We start from the raw sequence: 20,809 nt of genomic DNA on the forward strand, positions 1-20,809 counted from the left end.
CATAAAAATAATTGCTTATGGTTGCATTAAGGAACTTCTTTAGTTGAACAGTTTTATTGTTATTATTTTTGTCTTTTTTACTGTGAGTGAATGGCAGTGGAGAATAAATACAGTGGCCAGGTCAGGTTTGGTGCTGCTGCCTTAATTCATGCTAATTTGCCTTCACTTTTACTCATCAGTGCTTTGCTCTGTAAGTGCAAGTGGCAACAAAAAACAAAATTTAGTGAGAAATGAATAAAAATGAAATTTTTATTGTTTTGGTATTATACAAATAATTTTGACTTTGTGGACACCGTAAAAGGGTCTCATGGACCCCCAAGGGTTTGCACAGTCTAATTTGTGAACTGCTGTTCTATTTTTAGGGTGATTATATATAGTTTGAAATCCACTTTTTAAAAAAGACATAATTTTTTTCAGAACTTTACACTGGCGACAAATTTAGGAGAAGGGATAGAGATTTCTCCTACACCTTTTAGCTCCATTCATGCATAGTCTCTTCAGTTATCAACATTCCCCCACCAGAGTGGCACATTTGTTACAATTGATGAACCCACACTGACACATCATAAACACCCAGAGTCCATAGTTTATATTATCACTCTTGGTTTTTCATGTCTTATGTGTTTATGCAAATTTATAATGACCTGTATCCATCATTATAGTATCACACAGAGTATTTTCATTTTCTGGGAAATCTGTGCTCCCCCTGTTCATCCTTTCCTGCCACACCGGCTCAGGGCAACCATTGATATTTTTACTATTTCCATAGTTTTGCCTTTTTCAGAATGTCCTATAGTTGGAATCATGTAGTATGTAGCCTTTCCAGATTGGCTTATTTCACTTAGTAATATGACTTTAGGATTCCCTCACGTCTTTTCAAGCTTGATAGCTCATTTCTTTTCAGCACTGGATAATATTCCATTGTCTGGATATGTCACTGTTTAATTGTTCACCTACTGAAGCACATCTTGGTTGCTTGCTGCCAAGTTTTGGCAGTTAGGAATAAAGCTGCTGTAAGCATCTGTGTGGAGGTTTCTGTGTGGATGTAAGTTTTCAACTCCCCAAGAGAGTGATTGCTAGGTTGTATGCTTAGTTTTATAAGCAACCACCAAATTGTCTTCCAAAGTGACTGTACCATTTTACATTCCTACCAGCAATAGTGAGAGTTCTTATTGATCTAGATTCCTGCCAACGTCTGGTGTTATCAATGTTCTTGACTTTGTCCATGCTAATAGGGATGTAGTGGTATCTCATTGTTTTAATTTGCATTTCCTTGATGACATATCATATGGAGCACCTTCTTATTTGCCATTTGTATATTCTTTGGTGAAGTGTCTGTTTAGGTCTTTGGCCAATTTTTTAATTTGGTTGTTGTAGTTGAGTTTTAAGAGTTCTTTGTGTATTTTGGATAACAGCCCATTATCAGATAAGTATTTTGCATTTTTTCCAACCTTTGGCTTTTCAGATTATCCTGACATTGTCTTTTGCAAAGGAGCTTAAAAAAATTTTTTTTAAGTGTATTTACTTATTTTGAGAGAGAGAGAGAGAATATGAATCCCAAGCAGACTCCACACTGTCAGCATGGAGTCCAGCGCTGGGCTCCCAACTCACGAACTGTGAGATCATGACCTGAGCTGAAAGCAATCAAGAGTTGGCCGCTTGACTGACTGAGCCACCCAGGCGTCACAGAGTTTTAAATTTTAATGAAGCCCTGCTTATCAGTTATTTCTTTCATGGATTGTTCCTTCAATGTTGCATCTAAAAAGTCTTTGCCATGTGGTCATCTAAATTTTCTTCCATCTTGTAGGAATTGTAGTTTCGCATTTTACATTTATGTCTGATCTATTTTCAGTTAATTTTTGTGAAGGGCATAAAGTCTGTGTCTAGTTTCAATTTTTTGCATTGGATAGACACTTGTTACAGCACCATTTGTTGAAGAGATTATCTTTTTGCCACTGTATTGCCTTGGCTCCTTTGTTAAAGACCAGTTGACCATATTTAGGTGGATCAGTTTCTCGGCTCTCTGTTCTGTTCCATTGATCTATTTGTTCTTTTTCCAGTGCCAACACTGTCTTGATTGTTGCAGCTCTCTAGTAAGTCATGAAGTGGGGTATTATCAGTCCTCCAACTTTGTTTTCCTCTTTGAATGTCATATTGGCTATTCTGAGTCTTTGCCTGTAATCCATTTTTGAGAGAGAAATGGGATTCCATTAATAATAACCTCAGAATAATAGGTATGTACTAGGACTATCCTGGGTAAACTGGGACATGGAGTCACTTGGTCTATGCCCTATTTCTAGGGCAGTTCAAATCAGTTTGTGCTATTAGGTATTCATGTTACACAGTCTTTTTGCTGAAACTCATTAGTCATTTGGGGGAGCAAGAAAAGGAAAAAAAGGAATTTTGAGAAGTTTGTCATGGCTTTCATCTTTGAGCATCAAAACTCCCAAACTTCAGGTACAAACTATATTTCCAGTTGTTCCTGAACTTAAATCTGGTGAAAATTTCAGCAGTGCTGTTGGTTCTTGATGTAATTTGTGTTAGAATATTCAGTTTGGTTATCAGGAGACATGCATATGGTAATGAGTAGTGACAAAGAAGAAGATAGACCAGTCTTTGCACTTCCTGAGTCATGTGACTTGGATATTAAGATTAGGAATGGTTCAAAGCAGGACCAAGAATTATGAAATTACTAACTGCCTTAAAGTATCAAAAACTTCTTAGTGTATAGGAAAAAATACACTAGTAATGTTATTATGTAATATTATCTTTTTACAGAATTTCTTAAATTACATTTGTGGGATTGAATTATTTCTATGTTGTAAAGCCTATTGTTTGGGAAATCTAATATCTCTAGAATATATACATGAAGACCAAAATTCTGACATTTAGTTTTAATTAAGAACACATATTCACTTAAAACTTAATTGGTTATTGAAAACATCTTGAGTATTTTAAAAAGCATGTTTCAGGCACATATAATAGTATATACAATTTGTGCAAGTATGTAAATGGTGCATTTAGTATCAAAATTAAGTAGGAGCAGTATGAAACTTCTCTATAAAACTGTTCAATGCTTTTATTCTGAAAGCTATAAAGAAACTCTTAAAACTCTCTTTTGGCTCTGTTTGATTTATGTAAGTATAGAAAAGTATCCTTTAGGATTTATTGCAAGGTATTTAAAAGAGGGGGATTGTTGCTATTTTTCCTCAAGAAATTCATTTAATTGCTTCAGACAGTGTATTAACAGATTTTTGTTTCCTCTCAGGCTGTGGCTTCAGCTGTACCAGCTTAAGCTTCGCTTACTTCAGCTAATTAAGACTAATACCATTGTGTTCCTGCCCCACCACTTCTTTCTAATTTAGCCTTTCTAAAAGAATGCCTGTTAATAAGCAAAGCCATAGATGAACAGAGGATAAAAATAATTTTCTACTTCATTAATCATCAATCTCTGTAGCTTCACTTCTGTTGTCTCAATGTGGGAAGGATGGTTAGTTTAAAAAATATTTGCTCTTCTGAACTCCTTTGTTTATTATGGAGCCGTTCTAGTGTCAGAAGCAGATCTTTGGGACAATTTAATGTGGTGTGTGAAAAAAGAACCTAATAAACATTACATTTAATACATATGTGCTGCATAAACATGCTAAGGTGTTGTTATTTTTATTAAAGAAAAGGCAGAGTGATATTGTAAGAGTCAGGTTCAGCTAAAATGAGCCTTTAGGCAAAGTTTAAGGTTACTTTGGTCAATCGAGGTCTTTCTGTTGCAGTTACTATTTGTTCTTTACACTTACTTTTTTAATGCTTACATTCACAATCATTAGGCCAGCCTTTTAGCTGGATTATAAATAAAGGGATAGCCAAGAAAATTGGTAGATAATAAAGAAAAGATATATGAGATGGCAACTTTAATGCAGGTTAGGTTGGTGTTCTCCTAAGAATTTGTCCTCTTGTAATTTTCTTAGTAGCCATACTTGTTTCATGCAAAGACTTCTGGAAACATGTTCTTAATCATTTTTCTTAAAACTGTGTAGCTGTGCTGGCTTTATTTGGCCAAAGAATTGTAAATCGCTTTTGATGAAATAAATGAATTGGAAATCCTTTTTTTTTTTTATGTTTGTTTATTTTTTTTATTATTATTTTTTTTTAATGTTTATTTATTTTGAGACACAGAGAGACAGAGCATGAACGGGGGAGGGTCAGAGAGAGAGGGAGACACAGAATCTGAAGCAGGCTCCAGGCTCTGAGCTGTCAGCACAGAGCCCGACGCGGGGCTCGAACTCACAGACTGTGAGATCATGACCTGAGCCGAAGTCGGATGCTTAACCGACTGAGCCACCCAGGCGCCCCTGTTTATTTATTTTGAGAGAAAGAGTGAGCGAGTAAGCATGAGTGCATACATGAGTGGGGGAGGGGCAGAGAGAGAGGGAGAGAGAGAGAATCCTCAGCAGGCTCCACACTGTTAGCATAGAGCCCATCGCAGGGCTCCATCTCATGAACCGTGAGATCATGACCTGAGCTGAAATCGAGAGTCAGCTGCTTAACTGACTGAGCCACTTAGGCACCTCTGAAAATTCTTTTGAATCTGTAAAATTTGTAATGGTTTATGTTGGGGTACACAATTTTGCTCAATAGTGTAGTCTTTGGAAATGTGCTACTTGAATGAATAGTACTTTTCCTTCCCAATGAAAAGTTATAGAGATTTAGAGTTATACTGACTTAATAAAAACAACCTAAGTATTTTCTTATGGGGTTCTATACTATGGTATACTTGATTACAATGAGATATTTTCTTTTGGTACTTAAAATAGGTTAGTTTTAAAGTCTTTATCTGAAGCTGTTGGAGAAAAATATAATTAAATTAAATATAATTCTTTTACCTCCCTTGGAATTAGGAAGTTTGGATTCACCATGGTCAAACATGTTAGTGATGGAAAACATTTTTTTTTTTAATTTTTTTTTTTCAACGTTTATTTATTTTTGGGACAGAGAGAGACAGAGCATGAACGGGGGAGGGGCAGAGAGAGAGGGAGACACAGAATCGGAAACAGGTTCCAGGCTCTGAGCCATCAGCCCAGAGCCCGACGCGGGGCTCGAACTCATGGACCGCGAGATCGTGACCTGGCTGAAGTCGGATGCTTAACCGACTGCGCCACCCAGGCGCCCCTGGAAAACATTTTTAAAAATAAGCTAGACTTAGCAATTTTATTAAATTGGTAAATTGTAATGGATGTATAATGTTTATTTTTTTTTCTATGCAGCATCATTAGTTATTCCTGCTGGTAGACCTCTTGCCAGTTTCACTACAGCAGAACTGGTATGTAGCTTATTAAGGATATATTTTTAAATGTATGCTTCATTTTTAGCGAATGGTAGCAGAATGCTGGGCATGGATATAATTCATATTCCCTCAGGTGAATGGGAAAGAGTGTAGTAAGGGATGGGGAGACAGGACTTCTGTAACATGGATGTTGCAAAAACTCTGTAGTTCCAGAATTGACGTTTTCTTTATCAACTCTTCCTGTCTTCGAGAGTAGTTGTTAGCATCTGCCAAGGTTAGGAAATTTCTGAAGTTAAATTCTGTGGAGTTTTAACACACCATTAATGTTCTATACCAGGTAGATCCTAAATGGATGATCTTGATGTTTTATTTTCTGATTTTTTTTTTTTTACCCAAGTTGAGCCACATAATAATTCTTTTTATTTGAGTGGAATATTTTGGTCATTTTTTAACCTTTCTGTTGTAGAGGTTTAGAGTATAGGATCCCCCCCCCCCAAGATTTGGGGCAGAAAATTAAATTACAACTTGTATCTAGAAAATTGAGTAGTTTTCAGGTGGAGAAAAATAGCATTTTTTCTCTTCCATGGTTCTGATGGTATATAATCTACTGTTTTTCATTTTCTTTCAGCCCACTTTCTGAGACAAAAGGTTTGGTGGGCCATTAATTTCCATTTCTTCATTAAAAACAAAGCCATAGCCCTTACTAGGATTTTTGGGAAGAATGGTGCTGCTTTTGATAAGAGACCAATGAAAAATATCTCTGCCTTTGAAATTTTGGAACTACTTTTTCTCCTGATTAAAGAAACAATATACTGTAAACAGTAAAAACAAATGTATAAAGTAAAAAGTAAAAGAGCCCTGCAGTATTGTACCTCAAAGACAACTGTTTTAACTGTTTAATGTATATCCATCTAGCTACTCAGTTTTCTACATACAGGTTGTAATTTAATTTTCTGCCCCAAATCTTATACTCTAAACCTCTACAACAGAAAGGTAAAAAATGGCCAAAATATTCCACTCAAATAAAAAGAATTATTATGTGGCTCAACTTGGGTAAAAAAAAAAAAAATCAGAAAATAAAACATCAAGATCATCCATTTAGGATCTACCTGGTATAGAACATCTAACCTTCTTTGATGAAAGTTAAATTAATTTTCAGGGTAAAAGTAGGCTTAATCTCTGTACTGTTTCTGTAATTAAAAAAAAAATGTTTATATTCAAGAAGAGAGAGAGCGAGAGAGCATGAGCAGGGGAGGGGCAGAGAAATAGGGACAGAATCTGAAGCAGACTCCAAGCTGCAAGCTGTCAGCACAGAGCCTGATGCAGGGCTTGAACCCACTAGCAGTGAAATCATGACCTGATCCTAAGTCAGAGGCTCAACCCACTGAGCCACCCAGGTGCACCTGTAATTTTTTTTTTTTTTTTTTTTTTTTTTTTTAGTAATATAGATGGATCTTTATTCACTGCCAGTTAAATATTGATTAACCATAGTGGATATATCACAGTTTCATTAAGCTTTTGTTAATGGACATTTAAATTATTTCGTTTTTTTCTAGTATAACATTCCATTGATTATACTTGTAGATCTGTTTTTGTGAATTTGCATGACAATCAGGTAATCAGGGTATATTCCTAGAAGTGGAATTTTTGGGTCAAAGATTATGCGTGTTTTAATTTTGTTATGTATTGCAAAACTGCCCTCCAGAAGGATGGCACACACACACTCATGTAAGCAGTGGTCTGAGAAAAGTGCTTTTTATCACGTACTTACCAACATTGAATGTTGTACATCAGTCTTTTTAAATATTTGCATGTCTGGTAGGCAAAAACTTTTTTGTCTTTTGATTTAGTATTAAAAAAATGGAAAACCGAGGTTTAATTATTCTAAAATAAAAATTCTACCCTATTGTGTTATCTAATTTAAAATATCATTAGTGATCAATTTACTGACCAGAGGAGTCTGTGAACAGCTGTGGTTCTTGCACCTGACATGTTGATAATCACTGACTCAGGAAAGCTGTGTAGTGGGCAAGTTGTATGAGTCCGTGTTGATGCTGTTTACTAAGACTTACTGACTTCATTGCTAATAGCTGAAGAACAGAATTCCTTTTATCCTTGCTGAGATAATCTAAATCAAATATTGAAAAGCTGTTTTATTCAAAGAACTCAGCACTAATGTTAAGTGTTGTCCAACCATTGTCCTTTTATCCTGAATCAGATTATTTTTTACCCTCATGATATCAGGAAAAAAAGGTAGAAGTAAAGCCCTTTTCTAACTTTCTAATTAAATTTCTCATATCTAGGGCGCCTCAAACTCTAGTGCAGGCTTCACTCTTCCTGGTTATCCTATTCATGTACCAGCAGGTGTGACACTACAGACTGCATCTGGTAAGAGTATAGCTCCGAATAATTTATTTTAGCACTGGTACTGACTACTGGATGTTAATTTTCATGATTTTTAATAAACTGTATGCTGGAAGTTATTGAAGTTATAGGAAGTTTTACTACAACTTATTTTAAGAGGAATACTAAATGGTGGTTATTGCTGTTCTGGAGGCATTCTCCCATAAAAGACACTGTACTAGGCCTGTCTTCTTACTTATTCCCAGTTATCTTCCCTAATGTTGTATAAGATGCTTTATATGTATTTCTCTAATTCAAATCAATTATCTAAATTTTGACATGTGGCCCCTGGGTGGCTCAGTCAGTTAAGTGACTTTGGCTCAGGTCATGATCTCACAGTTCGTGGGTTTGAGCCTCACATTGTGCTCTGTGCTGACAGTTCAGAACCTGGAGTCTGCTTTGGATCCTGTGTCTCCCCCTCTCTCTGTCCCTTCTCTGCTCACGCTCTCTCTTTCTCAAGAATAAATATTAAAAAAAATTTTGACAAATACAAAATAACATTCTGTGTCTCTGCTAGCTCTAATCAGGAAAAACTAAACATTACCTTGATCAACTTTTGCCTCCTTTCTTACTGGAGATTGTATAGTATAATAGAATATACAAGAAGTTCAGAGATGAACCATCCTTTGCTTTTCAGAATACTGTTTTTTTTTTTTTCTTTAAAGTTTATTTATTTTGAGAGAGCGAGAGCTCACACATGCAGGGGAAGGCAGAGAGAGAGGGAGGGGCAGAGACAGAGGGAGAGAGAGAGAATTCCAAGCCCAACAAGGGACTCTAACTCATGAGCTGTGAGATTACAACCTGAAGTGAAATCAAGAGTTGGCCACTTAACTGAGCCACCCAGGTACCCCAGAGTACCATTTCTTGATTTGAAAGAGAATCATACCTATTATTGAGGTTGTCACAAAGTTTAAAGCACCTGACTGAGTGCTTAAAAAAATAATTTCTTCCTTTTCCTTTTAAGTGTTATTTTACTTTATTAATTTTTTTTAATGTTCATTTTTTGAGAGAGAGAGACAGACAGAGGCAGAACACAAGGCGGGGAGGAGCAGAAAGAGAGGAGGACACAAAGTCTGAAGCAGGCTCCAGGTTCTGAGCTGTCAGTACAGAGCCTGATGCAGGTCTCGAACTCACAAACCACAAGATTGTGTCCTGAGCTGAAGTCAGATGCTTAACCCAGACACCCCTTTTTTAGTGTTATTTTAAAGAGGAAAAAAAGGTGAAAATGTGGGGGGCGGGGGGGAGTTTGAAATTATTAAACTCCTTTTGGATAGCCTTGTCTTAGAGTCATTACATGGTATATCTTAAATATCTGAAATACATTCTCCATGATTATGTTTGTTAAAATCCCAATTTGGGTTGGTAACATTGTAATTTATCAAACAATGCAATACTTCTGTGGAGTAAATACTGGTGGCCTGTATGTATCGCAAAATGTGCCATATGAGCAATAGTGAGAAAAGACTAGAGTTAAAGTGAGACCTCTTTAATTTTTAACGATAGAGTAATGGATATTTATTGTAGAAAATACAGAAAATCTGAAGAATAAAATAAAAACTCCTAGAGATAACCATTATTAACATATTGATGTATTGCCTGACAGTCTGTTATGCCTGAGGGTTTCTTTTAAGTTTTTAAAATTTTTATTTTTATTTATTTATTTTTTTCATTGTAAAAAAGACAGTTCTGTTAAAGCACAGGGACAGGACTCAAGGGCAGAAAGGGCTGCTAGGGTTCCTATTTTTTTTTTCTTTCTTTCTTTCTTTCAACGAAATTAGGTTTCTGTGCTACTTATGGTATTGTTTTCTCCCTTTTAAGGTCACCTTTATAAAGTCAGTGTACCAATTATGGTGACACAGACTTCTGGAAGAGCAAGTATTCTTCATCCAGTTCAGCAAGTATTTCAGCAGCTGGGACAGCCTTCCATGATACAGACCTGTGTTCCACGATTGAACCCATGTTCTCTCCAAGCAACTACTGAAAAATCTCAGAGACTAGAAACTGTGCCCCAGCAACCTCCAATTCTTCATTCTGGGCTAGTGCATAGGAAACATTTTGAAAATGCCACCAGTGATATACTTGTACCTTCTGGAAATGAGCGTGAAATCATGTCTGAAGCTCTGTTGAGTCAGCTGGAAAGCTCTCAGTATATCAGTGTTCCAGGTGTTATGTTTCCTCCACAGGTCTCTCAGACAGGTTCTCCTGTGGAGCCCCTGCTCAGTGTTTCAGCCAGCGTGACTCAGAATCTGAATGGTGGGCCCCTCTCCACGGGCCGACCAGGCGCCCAGCACCAGCACATGACTGATACTCAGCTTCATGTTCTTAAAAATAGGATGTTTGGATGTGATTCTTTAAAGCAGCCAAGAAATACAGAGGAGCCCAGCAGCCTGCCTGTCTCAGAAAAGGTAGTTCTATGTTCAGTGTAATGGTATTAGGGGATAGACAGTGGCTGGTGATTTGACATCCTGAGTATTTTTAAGCTGTAAGGTACTCACAAGTACATGTGTCTTGTTTTTTCCTCTAGAAGGTTGTTTATTATTCTTTTTAATATAGCTATCAGTTCTTGAAAGTATTCATGCCCAGCATTTCACACTTTGAATGTCAGTTAATGAACTAGAATATTCTTTATTTAAAAAAAAATTTTTTTTAACGTTTACTTATTTTTGAGAGACAGACAGAGTGCAAGCGGGGGAGAGGCAGAGTGAGAGGGAGACACAGAATCCGAAGCAGGCTCCAGGCTCTGAGCTTTCAGCACAGTGCCCGATGCAGGGCTCAAACTCAAAAACTATGAGATCATGACCTGAGCCTAAGTCAGATGCTTAACTGACTGAGCCACCCAGGCGTCCCTAGAATATTCTTTAAAGGAAAGTGTATTTGTTTTAAAATAATCCATTTTACCTCTTCCTTACATTGTGAGAATGTTTGTTTGCATATAAATTTAAAAGACCCAGAAATCCATCCTAGTAATTAAATGAATATTTTGAGGTAATTCATTGTAGTACTTAATACATAAAAGAGAGCCAAAGTATTTTTTTCAATTGCTCTACAAAATTTTCTGCAACTCCCATATGAAAATTTTCCCTTATCTTGCTAATATTTTATTTCTCTCTGCTTGCTGAAATACCAGTTAATATCTTTGGAAATTCAGACTACTAAAAAATAGCTTTTAATTAACTTTGCATGTGAAAAATAGGTTTGAATTATTAATTTGCAAGGAATTCATAGTGAAGGAAGACCAATTCATGGAGAATTTTGGATGGCAAAATTAAAAAAAAATCTTGCGGGGCACCTGGGTGGCTCAGCTAGTTGACCGTCTGACTTTGGCTCAGGTCATGAAGTCACAGATATGGGTTCGAGCCCTATGTCGGGCTCTGTGCTGACAGCTCAGAGCCTGGAGCCTGCTTTGTATTCTGTATCTCCCTCTCTCTTTGTTCCTCCCCCACTCATGCTCTGTCTCTCTGTCTGTCTCTCTCAAAAATCTTAAAAATTAAAAATCTTGCTTTCTTTTTACAAATGTAAAATAGGTAATAAAGCTGACTCTATTTATACAGTTTAGTGACCTATGACAACTAATTAAATGTTTGTGTCTCTAGCTAATAGTTCAGTGGTCCTCTAGAACTGCTGTACAGATCTGTAGCAATGCATAGTTAAGTGCTGCTTTAACATTTTCCTAGGGGCGCCTGGGTGGCTCAGTTGGTTAAGTGGCCGACTTCGGCTCAGGTCATGATTTCGCGGTCCATGAGTTCGAGCCCCGCGTTGGGCTCTGTGCTGACAGCTCAGAGCCTGGAGCCTGTTTCAGATTCTGTGTCTCCCTCTCTCTGACCCTCCCCCGTTCATGCTGTCTCTCTCTGTCTCAAAAATAAATAAACGTTAAAAAAAAATAAAAAATAAAACATTTTCCTAGGTAGAAGGGAAGGATAAAGGGTGCAGTGAAGGGCAGTGGACGAAGACAAAAGCTTCGTTAGCAAGCTGTTAGCAAGTCTCTTTTAGCAAGTTGAGTTTGGGTTTAGAGTATAAAGATTAAAATGTTGTTTTCAGTATTTTTTTCATTCTATTTCTACATTATTTGTAAAATTTAAGAAGTGTAGGCTAACCTCATAATTATGAAACATTTGTTTTTGAGGAAAAAAAATAACTGCATTTAAAATAAGTGTTTGTTTTTATCACTTAAAACTTTTGGAGGCACTTTTTGCCTGAACTCTGTATGAACTTTGCAGATATTTGGTGTGATGATTCAAGGACTTACTCTACTGTTACGTATTAGATGTCACCTTGTACTTCTGATATGGGGAAATAGATTAGTTAAGGGAAATTATCAAGAATTGTTTAGGGGATAGTGGTCGAGAGCTTAAGTTGGAAGCCACAATAGGTTCAAATTCCAGAGTCACCATTTACAAACAAGCTATGTAATGTAAGTCTCTGAAATTGTTACAGTCCATAAAGTAGGCAGGAAACCAGCCTCATAATTTTTAGAACTATCAGAGATTATTTGTATAGTTTTTAATAGCTCCTGGCACCACAGTAAGCTTTAGATTAGTGCTGTTGTGCTTTATGGGCATGTGATAAATTGGGTAACTTTCCATATTAACTCTTTGGTTAGTTTTAAAATAGAGCTATATTAAAACACAAAAATCCAGATAGTCAAAAGTATTTATTTTATAAGGTGTTTTTTTATTAATACTTAGTAAGGGACCTTTAAAAATAGTTATTAGTAATCTGGTAAAGTTAATGCTGATAAAATTTTCAGAATTATACATAGATTTTCTTTTTTTAAGTAGCTTTTCAGAAAATCTTATTGCTTAAAGCAAGTTACACATGTACAATTAAGTACACATTTTTACTTGTCCTGTGTAGACTACCAAAGATGTAAAGTTTCCATGTAGGTTTATAGGTTTAACATTCTTACTGTTGTATAAAATATATTCCTCACAATTTTCGATGTGCTCCTATTTTAAAGTGTGTATTACTATGTTAGGTTATTCTTCAGTGTGGGAATTTTGTTTTATAATCTCAGAATGCTATAGAGAACTAGAAAATGAGGTCTTTTTGGGAACTTCAAAAAGTAGGAGCAGAAGGAGAGAAATGGTAGGGTAATGTATCTTCTTTAATTCTTTTTTATGTCTTACCTGCCTTAGCATCATGCTCATGGTACCACTTCCAAATATCGTTACTTCTGCTGCCTTATCTTTTATTTACCTGTCTGACTGCATCCTCTTACCTTCCTGGTGAGATCCTCTTTATGTCTTCCTCCTGTTTCCTAAGGTTCTGTCCTCACACCATTTCTCCTCTTACCTACTTCATGTTTTCCTTGGGCAATCTCATGGATTATTATGGTTTTAACTACCACCTATTTGTTGATGACTATGATTCTAACCCTTACTCCCTTGAGCTTCATTCTCATGTCTCTTTGCCTTCTAGACAGTGCTACCGGAATGTTATTCATTGTCCCTCATCAGAGACACTGCATGGTACCACTGCCTAGCTGGCCTCCCACGCTAAGGATTACAATGACCTTTGCGCTCTTTGTTTCCCCCTATTCTTTTTATATCATGTGCTTTTTAAAAATTTTCTTTTAAATTGCTGCAAAATATATACAACATACAGTTTACCATTTTAACCATTTTTAGGTATACAGTTTAGTGGCATTAAGTACATTCATTGTTGAGCAACCATCACTACTGTCCATCTCTAGAACTTTTTCATTGTCTGACACCAAATCTCTGTACCCATTATACAGTAGCTTCCCATTAACCCCTCCATTTACCCCCTGATAACTTCCATTCTACTATCGGTCTTTATGAATTTGACACCTCATAACTGGAATCATAAAATATTTATCCTTTTGTGATTGGCTTATTTTACTTAGCAGAAGATTTTCAAGGTTTATCCATGTCATAGCATGTGTCAAAATTTCATTCCTTTTTAAGACTGAATCATGTCATTTTGATAACTTATTTATTTATAACTTTAATACTAAATATTTCTGGAATCTTTTCCCTCTTCTCCATCTCTTGCTGTTGTCCTAATTGTCTCTCATTGGAGATAATGTAATAGTCTCCTAACTAAATTTTTAGTCTGTAGTCTTTGCTTTTTTTTCACTCTAGTCTTCCCAGTCGATCCATTTTAGAGGTTAAAGGCCTAGGCTTCTGGGGTCCAAATTGTTGATCCCTTCTGTTTCCCTTAATAACTATGTGACTTGGCAAGCTATTGTTTCCTCACTTATAATAAAGGTAGTGGTGTCTGCCATGGAGTCACTGTGGGAGGATTGCAGAAGATGATCAGGGGGAAGTGTTCAGCAGCACACTACCTAGCACATGGTTGTGTTCAGAGCATGTTAGCTATTATCTTACAGCTTCTTATGGCTGCCAGAGCTTTACCCAGAATGCAGCCTGCTATACATGTCACTGATGGCTTATCGCCTACAAGGTAAAGTTCAAGCTCCTTAATGTGGTATGCAGGGACTTCCATGTTCTCTCTCTGCCAGAGTTTCTTAGTTACTTTTCCTTCATTTCATGGCTACTACTTTGGTAGGAACACCAAACTGTAATTCTCTGCTAACCTTGTAGCCTACCTCTCTCTTGCTTTTGTTATCCCCTCTGCCGAGTGCCCGAATCCCCCTCTTTCCCCATCCTTCTCTCTGGTTAATGACTGCTTATCCACTTAATACTTCAGAAATTTTACTTCAGTGCCTCTAGACCTACTCCCTCCCCCTTCATTTTTGGATTGGTTATATCTCTTCTGTGTTCTCACTGCACCTTAAGCATGTGTGTGTCATAATGTAGTTAAAAGATACTTTAAAGTGTCCTGTTTGTACTGAGAGGTACATTTTATTAATCTCTGTATACATAACACCTAAGAATATACACACATTCATGTATACTAGAATATAAGCTTTTATTTTTTTTGTTTTATTTATTTTTAAAGATAAAAATGCACATATGTTTTTTTTTGCAACTTTAGCCTTTCACATTTTGATGCCTTGTAGAGTATGTATTCTTCAGTTTGTTTTCTTTCTTTTCTCTTTCTGTCTTTCTTTCTTTCTTTCTTTCTTTCTCTTTCTTCCTTCCTTCCTTCCTTCCTTCCTTCCTTCCTTCCTTCCTTCCTTCCTTCCTTCTTTCTAATTTATTGTCAAGTTAGCTAACATACAGTGTATATACAGTGTGCTCTTTGGGAATAGATTCCCGCGATTCATCACTTACGTACAACACCCAGTGCTCATCCCAACAAGTACCCTCCTCAGTGCCCATCACCCATTTTCCCTGCCCCCCTGTCCCTCACCCCTATCAACCCTCAGTTCTCTGTATTTAAGAGTCTTTTATTGTTTGCCTCCCTGTTTGTAACTATTTTTCTCCCTCCCTTCCCTCATGGTCCTCTGTTAAGTTTCTCAAATTCCACATATGAGTGAAAACATAAGCTATCTGTCTTTCCCTGACTGACTTGTTTCACTTAGCATAATACCCTCCAGTTCCATCCATTTTATTTATTTTTTAAAATAAGCTCTGTGCCCAATGTGAGGCTTGAACTCATGATTCTGAGATGAAGAGTTGCATGCTCTACCAGCTGAGCCAGCCAGGCACCCCTAGAATTAAGCTTTTGAAGAAAAAGATCTGTGATTACTTGATTTGGCTTAGTAGTTTTCAACCCTGGCTAAATATTAGAATCACTAGAGCATTAAAAAAATAATGTTCAGGCCTACCTCAAGGGATTTGGATATAATTTGTCCTGGAATGGAGTCCGCTCATTAGTGTTTAAGAGCTTTCTGAGGTGTTTGTAATAATGTAGTTAAGATTAAGAAGCACTGATTTAGCTCACAGTCAACGTATGAATGAAAAATGGATGGAGTGAGGGAGTTAAAAGAATATATAACTTTAAGAGCTTTATTTTTTCTTTCAAATCCATTCTGATACTCCTCTGAAAGGTAAAAAGTCATCGTTATTTGAATTCAGAATTCAGTTAACTGAGCAAATATTTTTTGAGTCACTATGTGTCACTCCTAAATTAATATCTCTAAATCAAAGATTTTTCAACAAGATATGTGATATTTTTCTTTATAGAAAAACCAATTTAACAAAATAATTTTGTGTATTTGTCAAAATATGTTAAGGTATATTTCATGCCAAGTAAGAGTGGAGTGGCATGGGCTGTCACTGTACATGGTCAGGTAATACATAATCATTATTGCCACCACATTATGGTAAATACCTGGATTAAATTTCTGTTAAGAATTAAAGAGGATGTGCCCTGCCATTATGATTATAGGCAATTCAATTTCACAGAGTTTAGTTTGAAAATGTGAAAAGAAAGTGTGTTAGATCTTAGGTTTCTCTTGTTCTATATTTATCATCTCAATAGGTATGAAGTTCTATCAGTCCTTACTAGCCATTGGAAAAATACTGTTCTTTAGTAGAAAACTTAAAAGGAAAGTGTTGGAAGCAGGATTGGGCAAACAGAACTTTATCTTGAAGCATCTCATGCATTTGTTTATTGTGTACTACCCAGGCACAGAAGCCATATACAATTGAAGAGACCTTGGTGAAGCTGAGAATCTTAGAAATTATTGAGCTGGTTTGTTTTATAGAGAGAAAGAAAATGGAAGCTGTGCCTCTGTCAGATGACGTCATGTGAACTAGAATGGTTGACACTTCTTCTCATTCAGCTGGAATTCATAGAAGAATCAGCAGTAATTTGCCTTTAACATTCAACAGGATAAAAATATGAATGCTTCTCAGGGCAGCTAGCATTTGATTTTAATCATCATTTGCACATTGGCACCATCAAAAGAGTTGCTATCTTATGAAACATTATTATTGTAATATTTTTCTTAGCACAATTTGGTACTGTCTAAACTGATGGAGCTTCTGAGGTGGTTGGCAACAAATGGTTTTGCTGCTACAGTAAAGAGAGCACTGCTATCTATTTCAGCACATGGCATACATTAATGCTAAGACACAGCCAATAATTCTAAGAGAAGTCTCATAGGCTGCCATGAAACTCAAATACATTAGAGCGAAAGTATTGAATTATTGCCTTTTCCAAGACATTTGTCAAAAAATGTGGGCAAAATGTTAAATTCTTCACACAGAATTTTTCTGGCTTTTCAAAGGACAATGCTTGAAATTGTTAAGTGATCCCAGGAGAGACATTGATTATTTTTGAGAGAGAATGAAAACCCCCTCGTAACAGTTTGACAGGGAGAAGTCCATTGATGATCCGTGTGGTGGATGTTTGGCCATATAAAAGGCTTGCATCTTTCTATTCATGATCCTGCAGTATCAGTTTTGGATGTTGCTACGAAACTGCTGGCTGTTTTGGTCAAATCACCACCTTAGGAGATTAGAGTCAGATAAGCACACGAACTTTGCTTGGTGGAAGTACTCTGTGAAGAAGTTGAGAATGACAAAACCCTTTTGCAGTTACTGATATTAAATTTGGATTTGTAATCTTACTCCTCTCCCAAAGTAAAGAGGACCTTACTGACTTAAGTAAAGTTTCATGATGCTACATTAATTCAATCAGAAGAGTCCTGGAATCTTTAATATTTCTCAGTAAGCCTTAATATTCATGAAAAGTACTCTGGGAGCTCTGATTGCAACAGAAAGATGTGGTTTGAGGTTCCCAGTACTTGTCACTATTAAAAGAGCCAATTCCACTATGTGGTTTGGGCCTAGGCCTAATCATGATTTACTTAAAAAAATCAGATTTTTTGAGGTGGAATTAACATACATTAAAATTCACACGTTTTAGGTACACAGTTTATAGTGTATGCTGTGAAATTTGAACAAACCTGGGAAGTTACATAACCAGTACCAAGCTGAGATACAGAATATTTCCATCACCCTAAAGAGGTTCCTCATGCCCGTTTGTAGTCCGTATCCTCCCTACCTCCAGTCCCTCTCAGCCACTCACTGATCTGCTTTTTTTTGGTATAGGCTTGCGTTTTCCAGAATGCCAAGCAAATGGAATCCTACAACATATAACTTCAGTATAATACGTTTGTGATTCATCCATGTTGTTTATATATCAGTTGTACCACAGTTTGTTTAGTCCTTCACCATTTGGACATGTGGATTCTTTCCAGTTTTGGGCTTTTGTGAATAAAGCTTGTAAAAACATTCATGTGCAGGGTTTTTTTGTTTTTTTGTTTTTTTGTTTTTTTTTGGTGTGGATGTAGATTTTTTCTTTTGTGTAAATACCTAGGAATGGGATTTCTAGGTAATATGATACATATATGCTTGTAAGAAACTGCCACACTCGTTTTCAAAGCCATTATATTTTCACTAGCAATGTATGGTAGAATTTTGCATTTCTCCTAGCAATTTATAAGATTTGTAGTTGTTTCACATCTTCGCTATTCTATCCTGTTTTCTGTAGAGGAAAAGTTTGTGATTTTGATGAAGTATGCTTATTTTTTCCTTTTAATTTCTGCTTATGTATCTTACCTAACTAAAGTTTGCAAGGATCTCACATGTTTAAAAAATTTTACAGGTTTTACATTTAGGACTGTGATCCATGTTGGGTTAATTTTTGTATATAGTACAAGGTTAGGTTCTTTTGTCTTTTGCATATGAATATTGTTTTAGCATCACTGTCTGAAGCTCACTGAGTGTCTAAAGCCTTTCACCTTTAATGAGAAGCAGTAACCATATGTGTTGGTTTATTTCTGGACTTGGTTTCATAAATTCATGTGTCTTTTTCACTCCTACCACACTGTCTTAACTATCATAGCTTTATAGTGTGTCTGGATGTCAGAGAGTACAAGTCTCTTTGTTCTTTTTCAAAGTTGTCTGGTTATTCTAATTCTTTTACATATAAATGTGTGAATGAGCTTGTCAATTAAAAAAACTGCTAGGACTTTGATTTGTGTTGTGATTTGTGTTGGGTCAAGGGTGGAATTGACATCACCACAACGAGTCTTCCAGTTCATAGATACGACACATTTTCTATTTATTTAGGTCTTGACTTTTGTCATTAATGTCTTGTAATTCTCAACATGCGTGTATCATATGTATTATTTTTTATTTAAGTATTTTATGGTTTTAAGTGCAATTATAAATAGTACTAAAAGACACTATCAAGGACAACTTTATTCATATTTTATGCTTTATTTGCATTGCTTTTAAAAATATGTTTTTAAAGGTAGTGTTATTGACAAACTGAAAATTCCATGGTTTTTTATGTATATTGCCAGAGGTTGTGCCAGTTTTCCTGCTACCAGCACTATGTACCACTCTGTTTTGTATTTTATTTTATTTATTTTAAAGTTTATGTAATTGATTTTGAGAGAGAGCATGTGTGCAAGTGCACAGGGGAGGGGGAGAGAGAAAGAGAGAGAGAGAAACTCCCAAGTAGGCTCCATGCTGTCAGCAGCGCTCGATGTCACAAACCATGAGATCATGACCTGAGCTGAAATCAAGAGTTAGATGCTTAACTGACTGAGCCACCCAGGTGCCCTGTGTATCTCACTGTTTTATTACCTACTTGACAGTTCATTATCACCATTGATTTTTTTTCCTTGTAAAAATTTACCATTTTAACCATTTTTACCTGTGTACTTGAGTGGCAGTAAGTGCATTCACATTGCTGTGCAACTATCATCACCATCCATCTTCAGAACATATTTGCTTTCCCAGATTGAAACTCTATGCCTATTGAATAATAACTCCCCATTCTTTTCTCACCCCATCCTGGCAGCCACCATTCTAAATTTTTTTTTTTCAACGTTTATTTATTTTTGGGACAGAGAGAGACAGAGCATGAACGGGGGAGGGGCAGAGAGAGAGGGAGACACAGAATCGGAAACAGGCTCCAGGCTCTGAGCCATCAGCCCAGAGCCTGACGCGGGGCTCAAACTCATGGACCGCGAGATCGTGACCTGGCTGAAGTCGGACGCTTAACCGACTGCGCCACCTAGGCGCCCCTCCCACCATTCTATTTTCAATCTCTGAATTTGACTACTTTGGATTCCTCATAAGAGTAGAATCAGACAGTATTTGTCCTTTTGTTTCCCTTGTCACTTAGTATAATGTCTTCAGTGTTTATCCATGTTGAATCGTGTCAGAATTTCCTTCCTTTTTACGGTTTAATACTCTGTTATATATCTATATCTATCTATCTATATATATTTTTTGTTTATCCATTCATCTATCCATGGACACTTGGGTTGCTTATACCCTTTGGCAGTTTTGACTAATGTTAATGTAAACTTGGGTGTACAAATATTTTGAGTCTCTGCTTTCAATTATTTGGGGCATATAGCCAAGTGTGGAATTGATGGATCCATATGGCAATTCTATTAAAAAAAATGTAAGGAACTGCCATACTATTTTCCATAGCAGCTGTATCATTTTACATTCCTACCAGCAGTGCACAATGGGTTCATTTCTCCACATCCTCACCAGCGCTATTTTTTCACCAGCATTTTTTTTTCCTTTGATTATTGCCATCCTAATGAGTGTGAGGTGATATCTTATTGTGGTTTTGATTTGCATTCCTCTAATTATTAGTAATATTGGACATCTTTTAATGTGCTTTTTGGCCATTTGTATATTTTCTTTGGAGAAAGTTCTATTCAAGTCCTATGTGCATTTTTAAGTCAAGTTGTTTGTTGTTGTTATAGGGTTTATTTATATATTCTGTATATTAACTCTTTATATATGTGGTTTGCCAACATTTTCTTCCATTTTGTGGGTTGCCTTTTTACTCTGTTGATAATGTTCTTTGATGCACAAAGGTAAATATTGTTGAAGTCTATTTTATGTATTTCCCCCTGCCCCACCCCTTTTTTGCCTGTGCTTTTGGTATCATATCTAAGGAATATCATTCCCAGGTCCAATGTCATGAAGATTTTCCTCTATGATTTTTTTTGAAGAGTTTGATAGTTTTAGTTCTTATGTTTAAGTCTTTAATCCATTTTGAGTTAATTTTTGTATGTAGTGTAAGGTAAGGGTCCAACTTCCATTTCTTTGCATGTGTTCCCAGCACCATTTGTTGAAAAGATGCCTTTTCCTCTTGAATGGGCTTGTCACTGTTGTCAAAAATTATTTGACCATATATGTGAGAATTTGTTTCTGGGCTCTTTATGCTATTCCATTAGTATGTTGTTTTTCTTTATGCCAACACCACCCTATT

The 20,809-nt window shown here is 36.4% G+C and overlaps 2 protein-coding genes across 3 annotated transcripts in view; one reads left to right on the plus strand and one right to left on the minus strand.

Moving 5' to 3' along the window:
* The window catches only part of LHCGR (luteinizing hormone/choriogonadotropin receptor), a 117,774-nt gene that overhangs the window by 20,344 nt on the left and 76,621 nt on the right, over positions 1 to 20,809 (minus strand). The window lies entirely within an intron of this gene.
* Positions 1 to 20,809, plus strand: part of GTF2A1L (general transcription factor IIA subunit 1 like) — a 40,468-nt gene that overhangs the window by 6,325 nt on the left and 13,334 nt on the right. For both annotated transcript variants that reach the window (XM_045445995.1, XM_045445996.1), the window contains 3 exons: positions 5,259 to 5,314; positions 7,582 to 7,666; positions 9,500 to 10,086. In XM_045445995.1, coding sequence (XP_045301951.1) covers positions 5,259 to 5,314; positions 7,582 to 7,666; positions 9,500 to 10,086 — 728 coding nt within the window. The remainder of the gene's footprint in view (positions 1 to 5,258; positions 5,315 to 7,581; positions 7,667 to 9,499; positions 10,087 to 20,809) is intronic.

This window comes from Leopardus geoffroyi, chromosome A3 (genome assembly GCF_018350155.1).
Source record: "Leopardus geoffroyi isolate Oge1 chromosome A3, O.geoffroyi_Oge1_pat1.0, whole genome shotgun sequence".
Lineage (NCBI taxonomy): Eukaryota > Metazoa > Chordata > Mammalia > Carnivora > Felidae > Leopardus > Leopardus geoffroyi.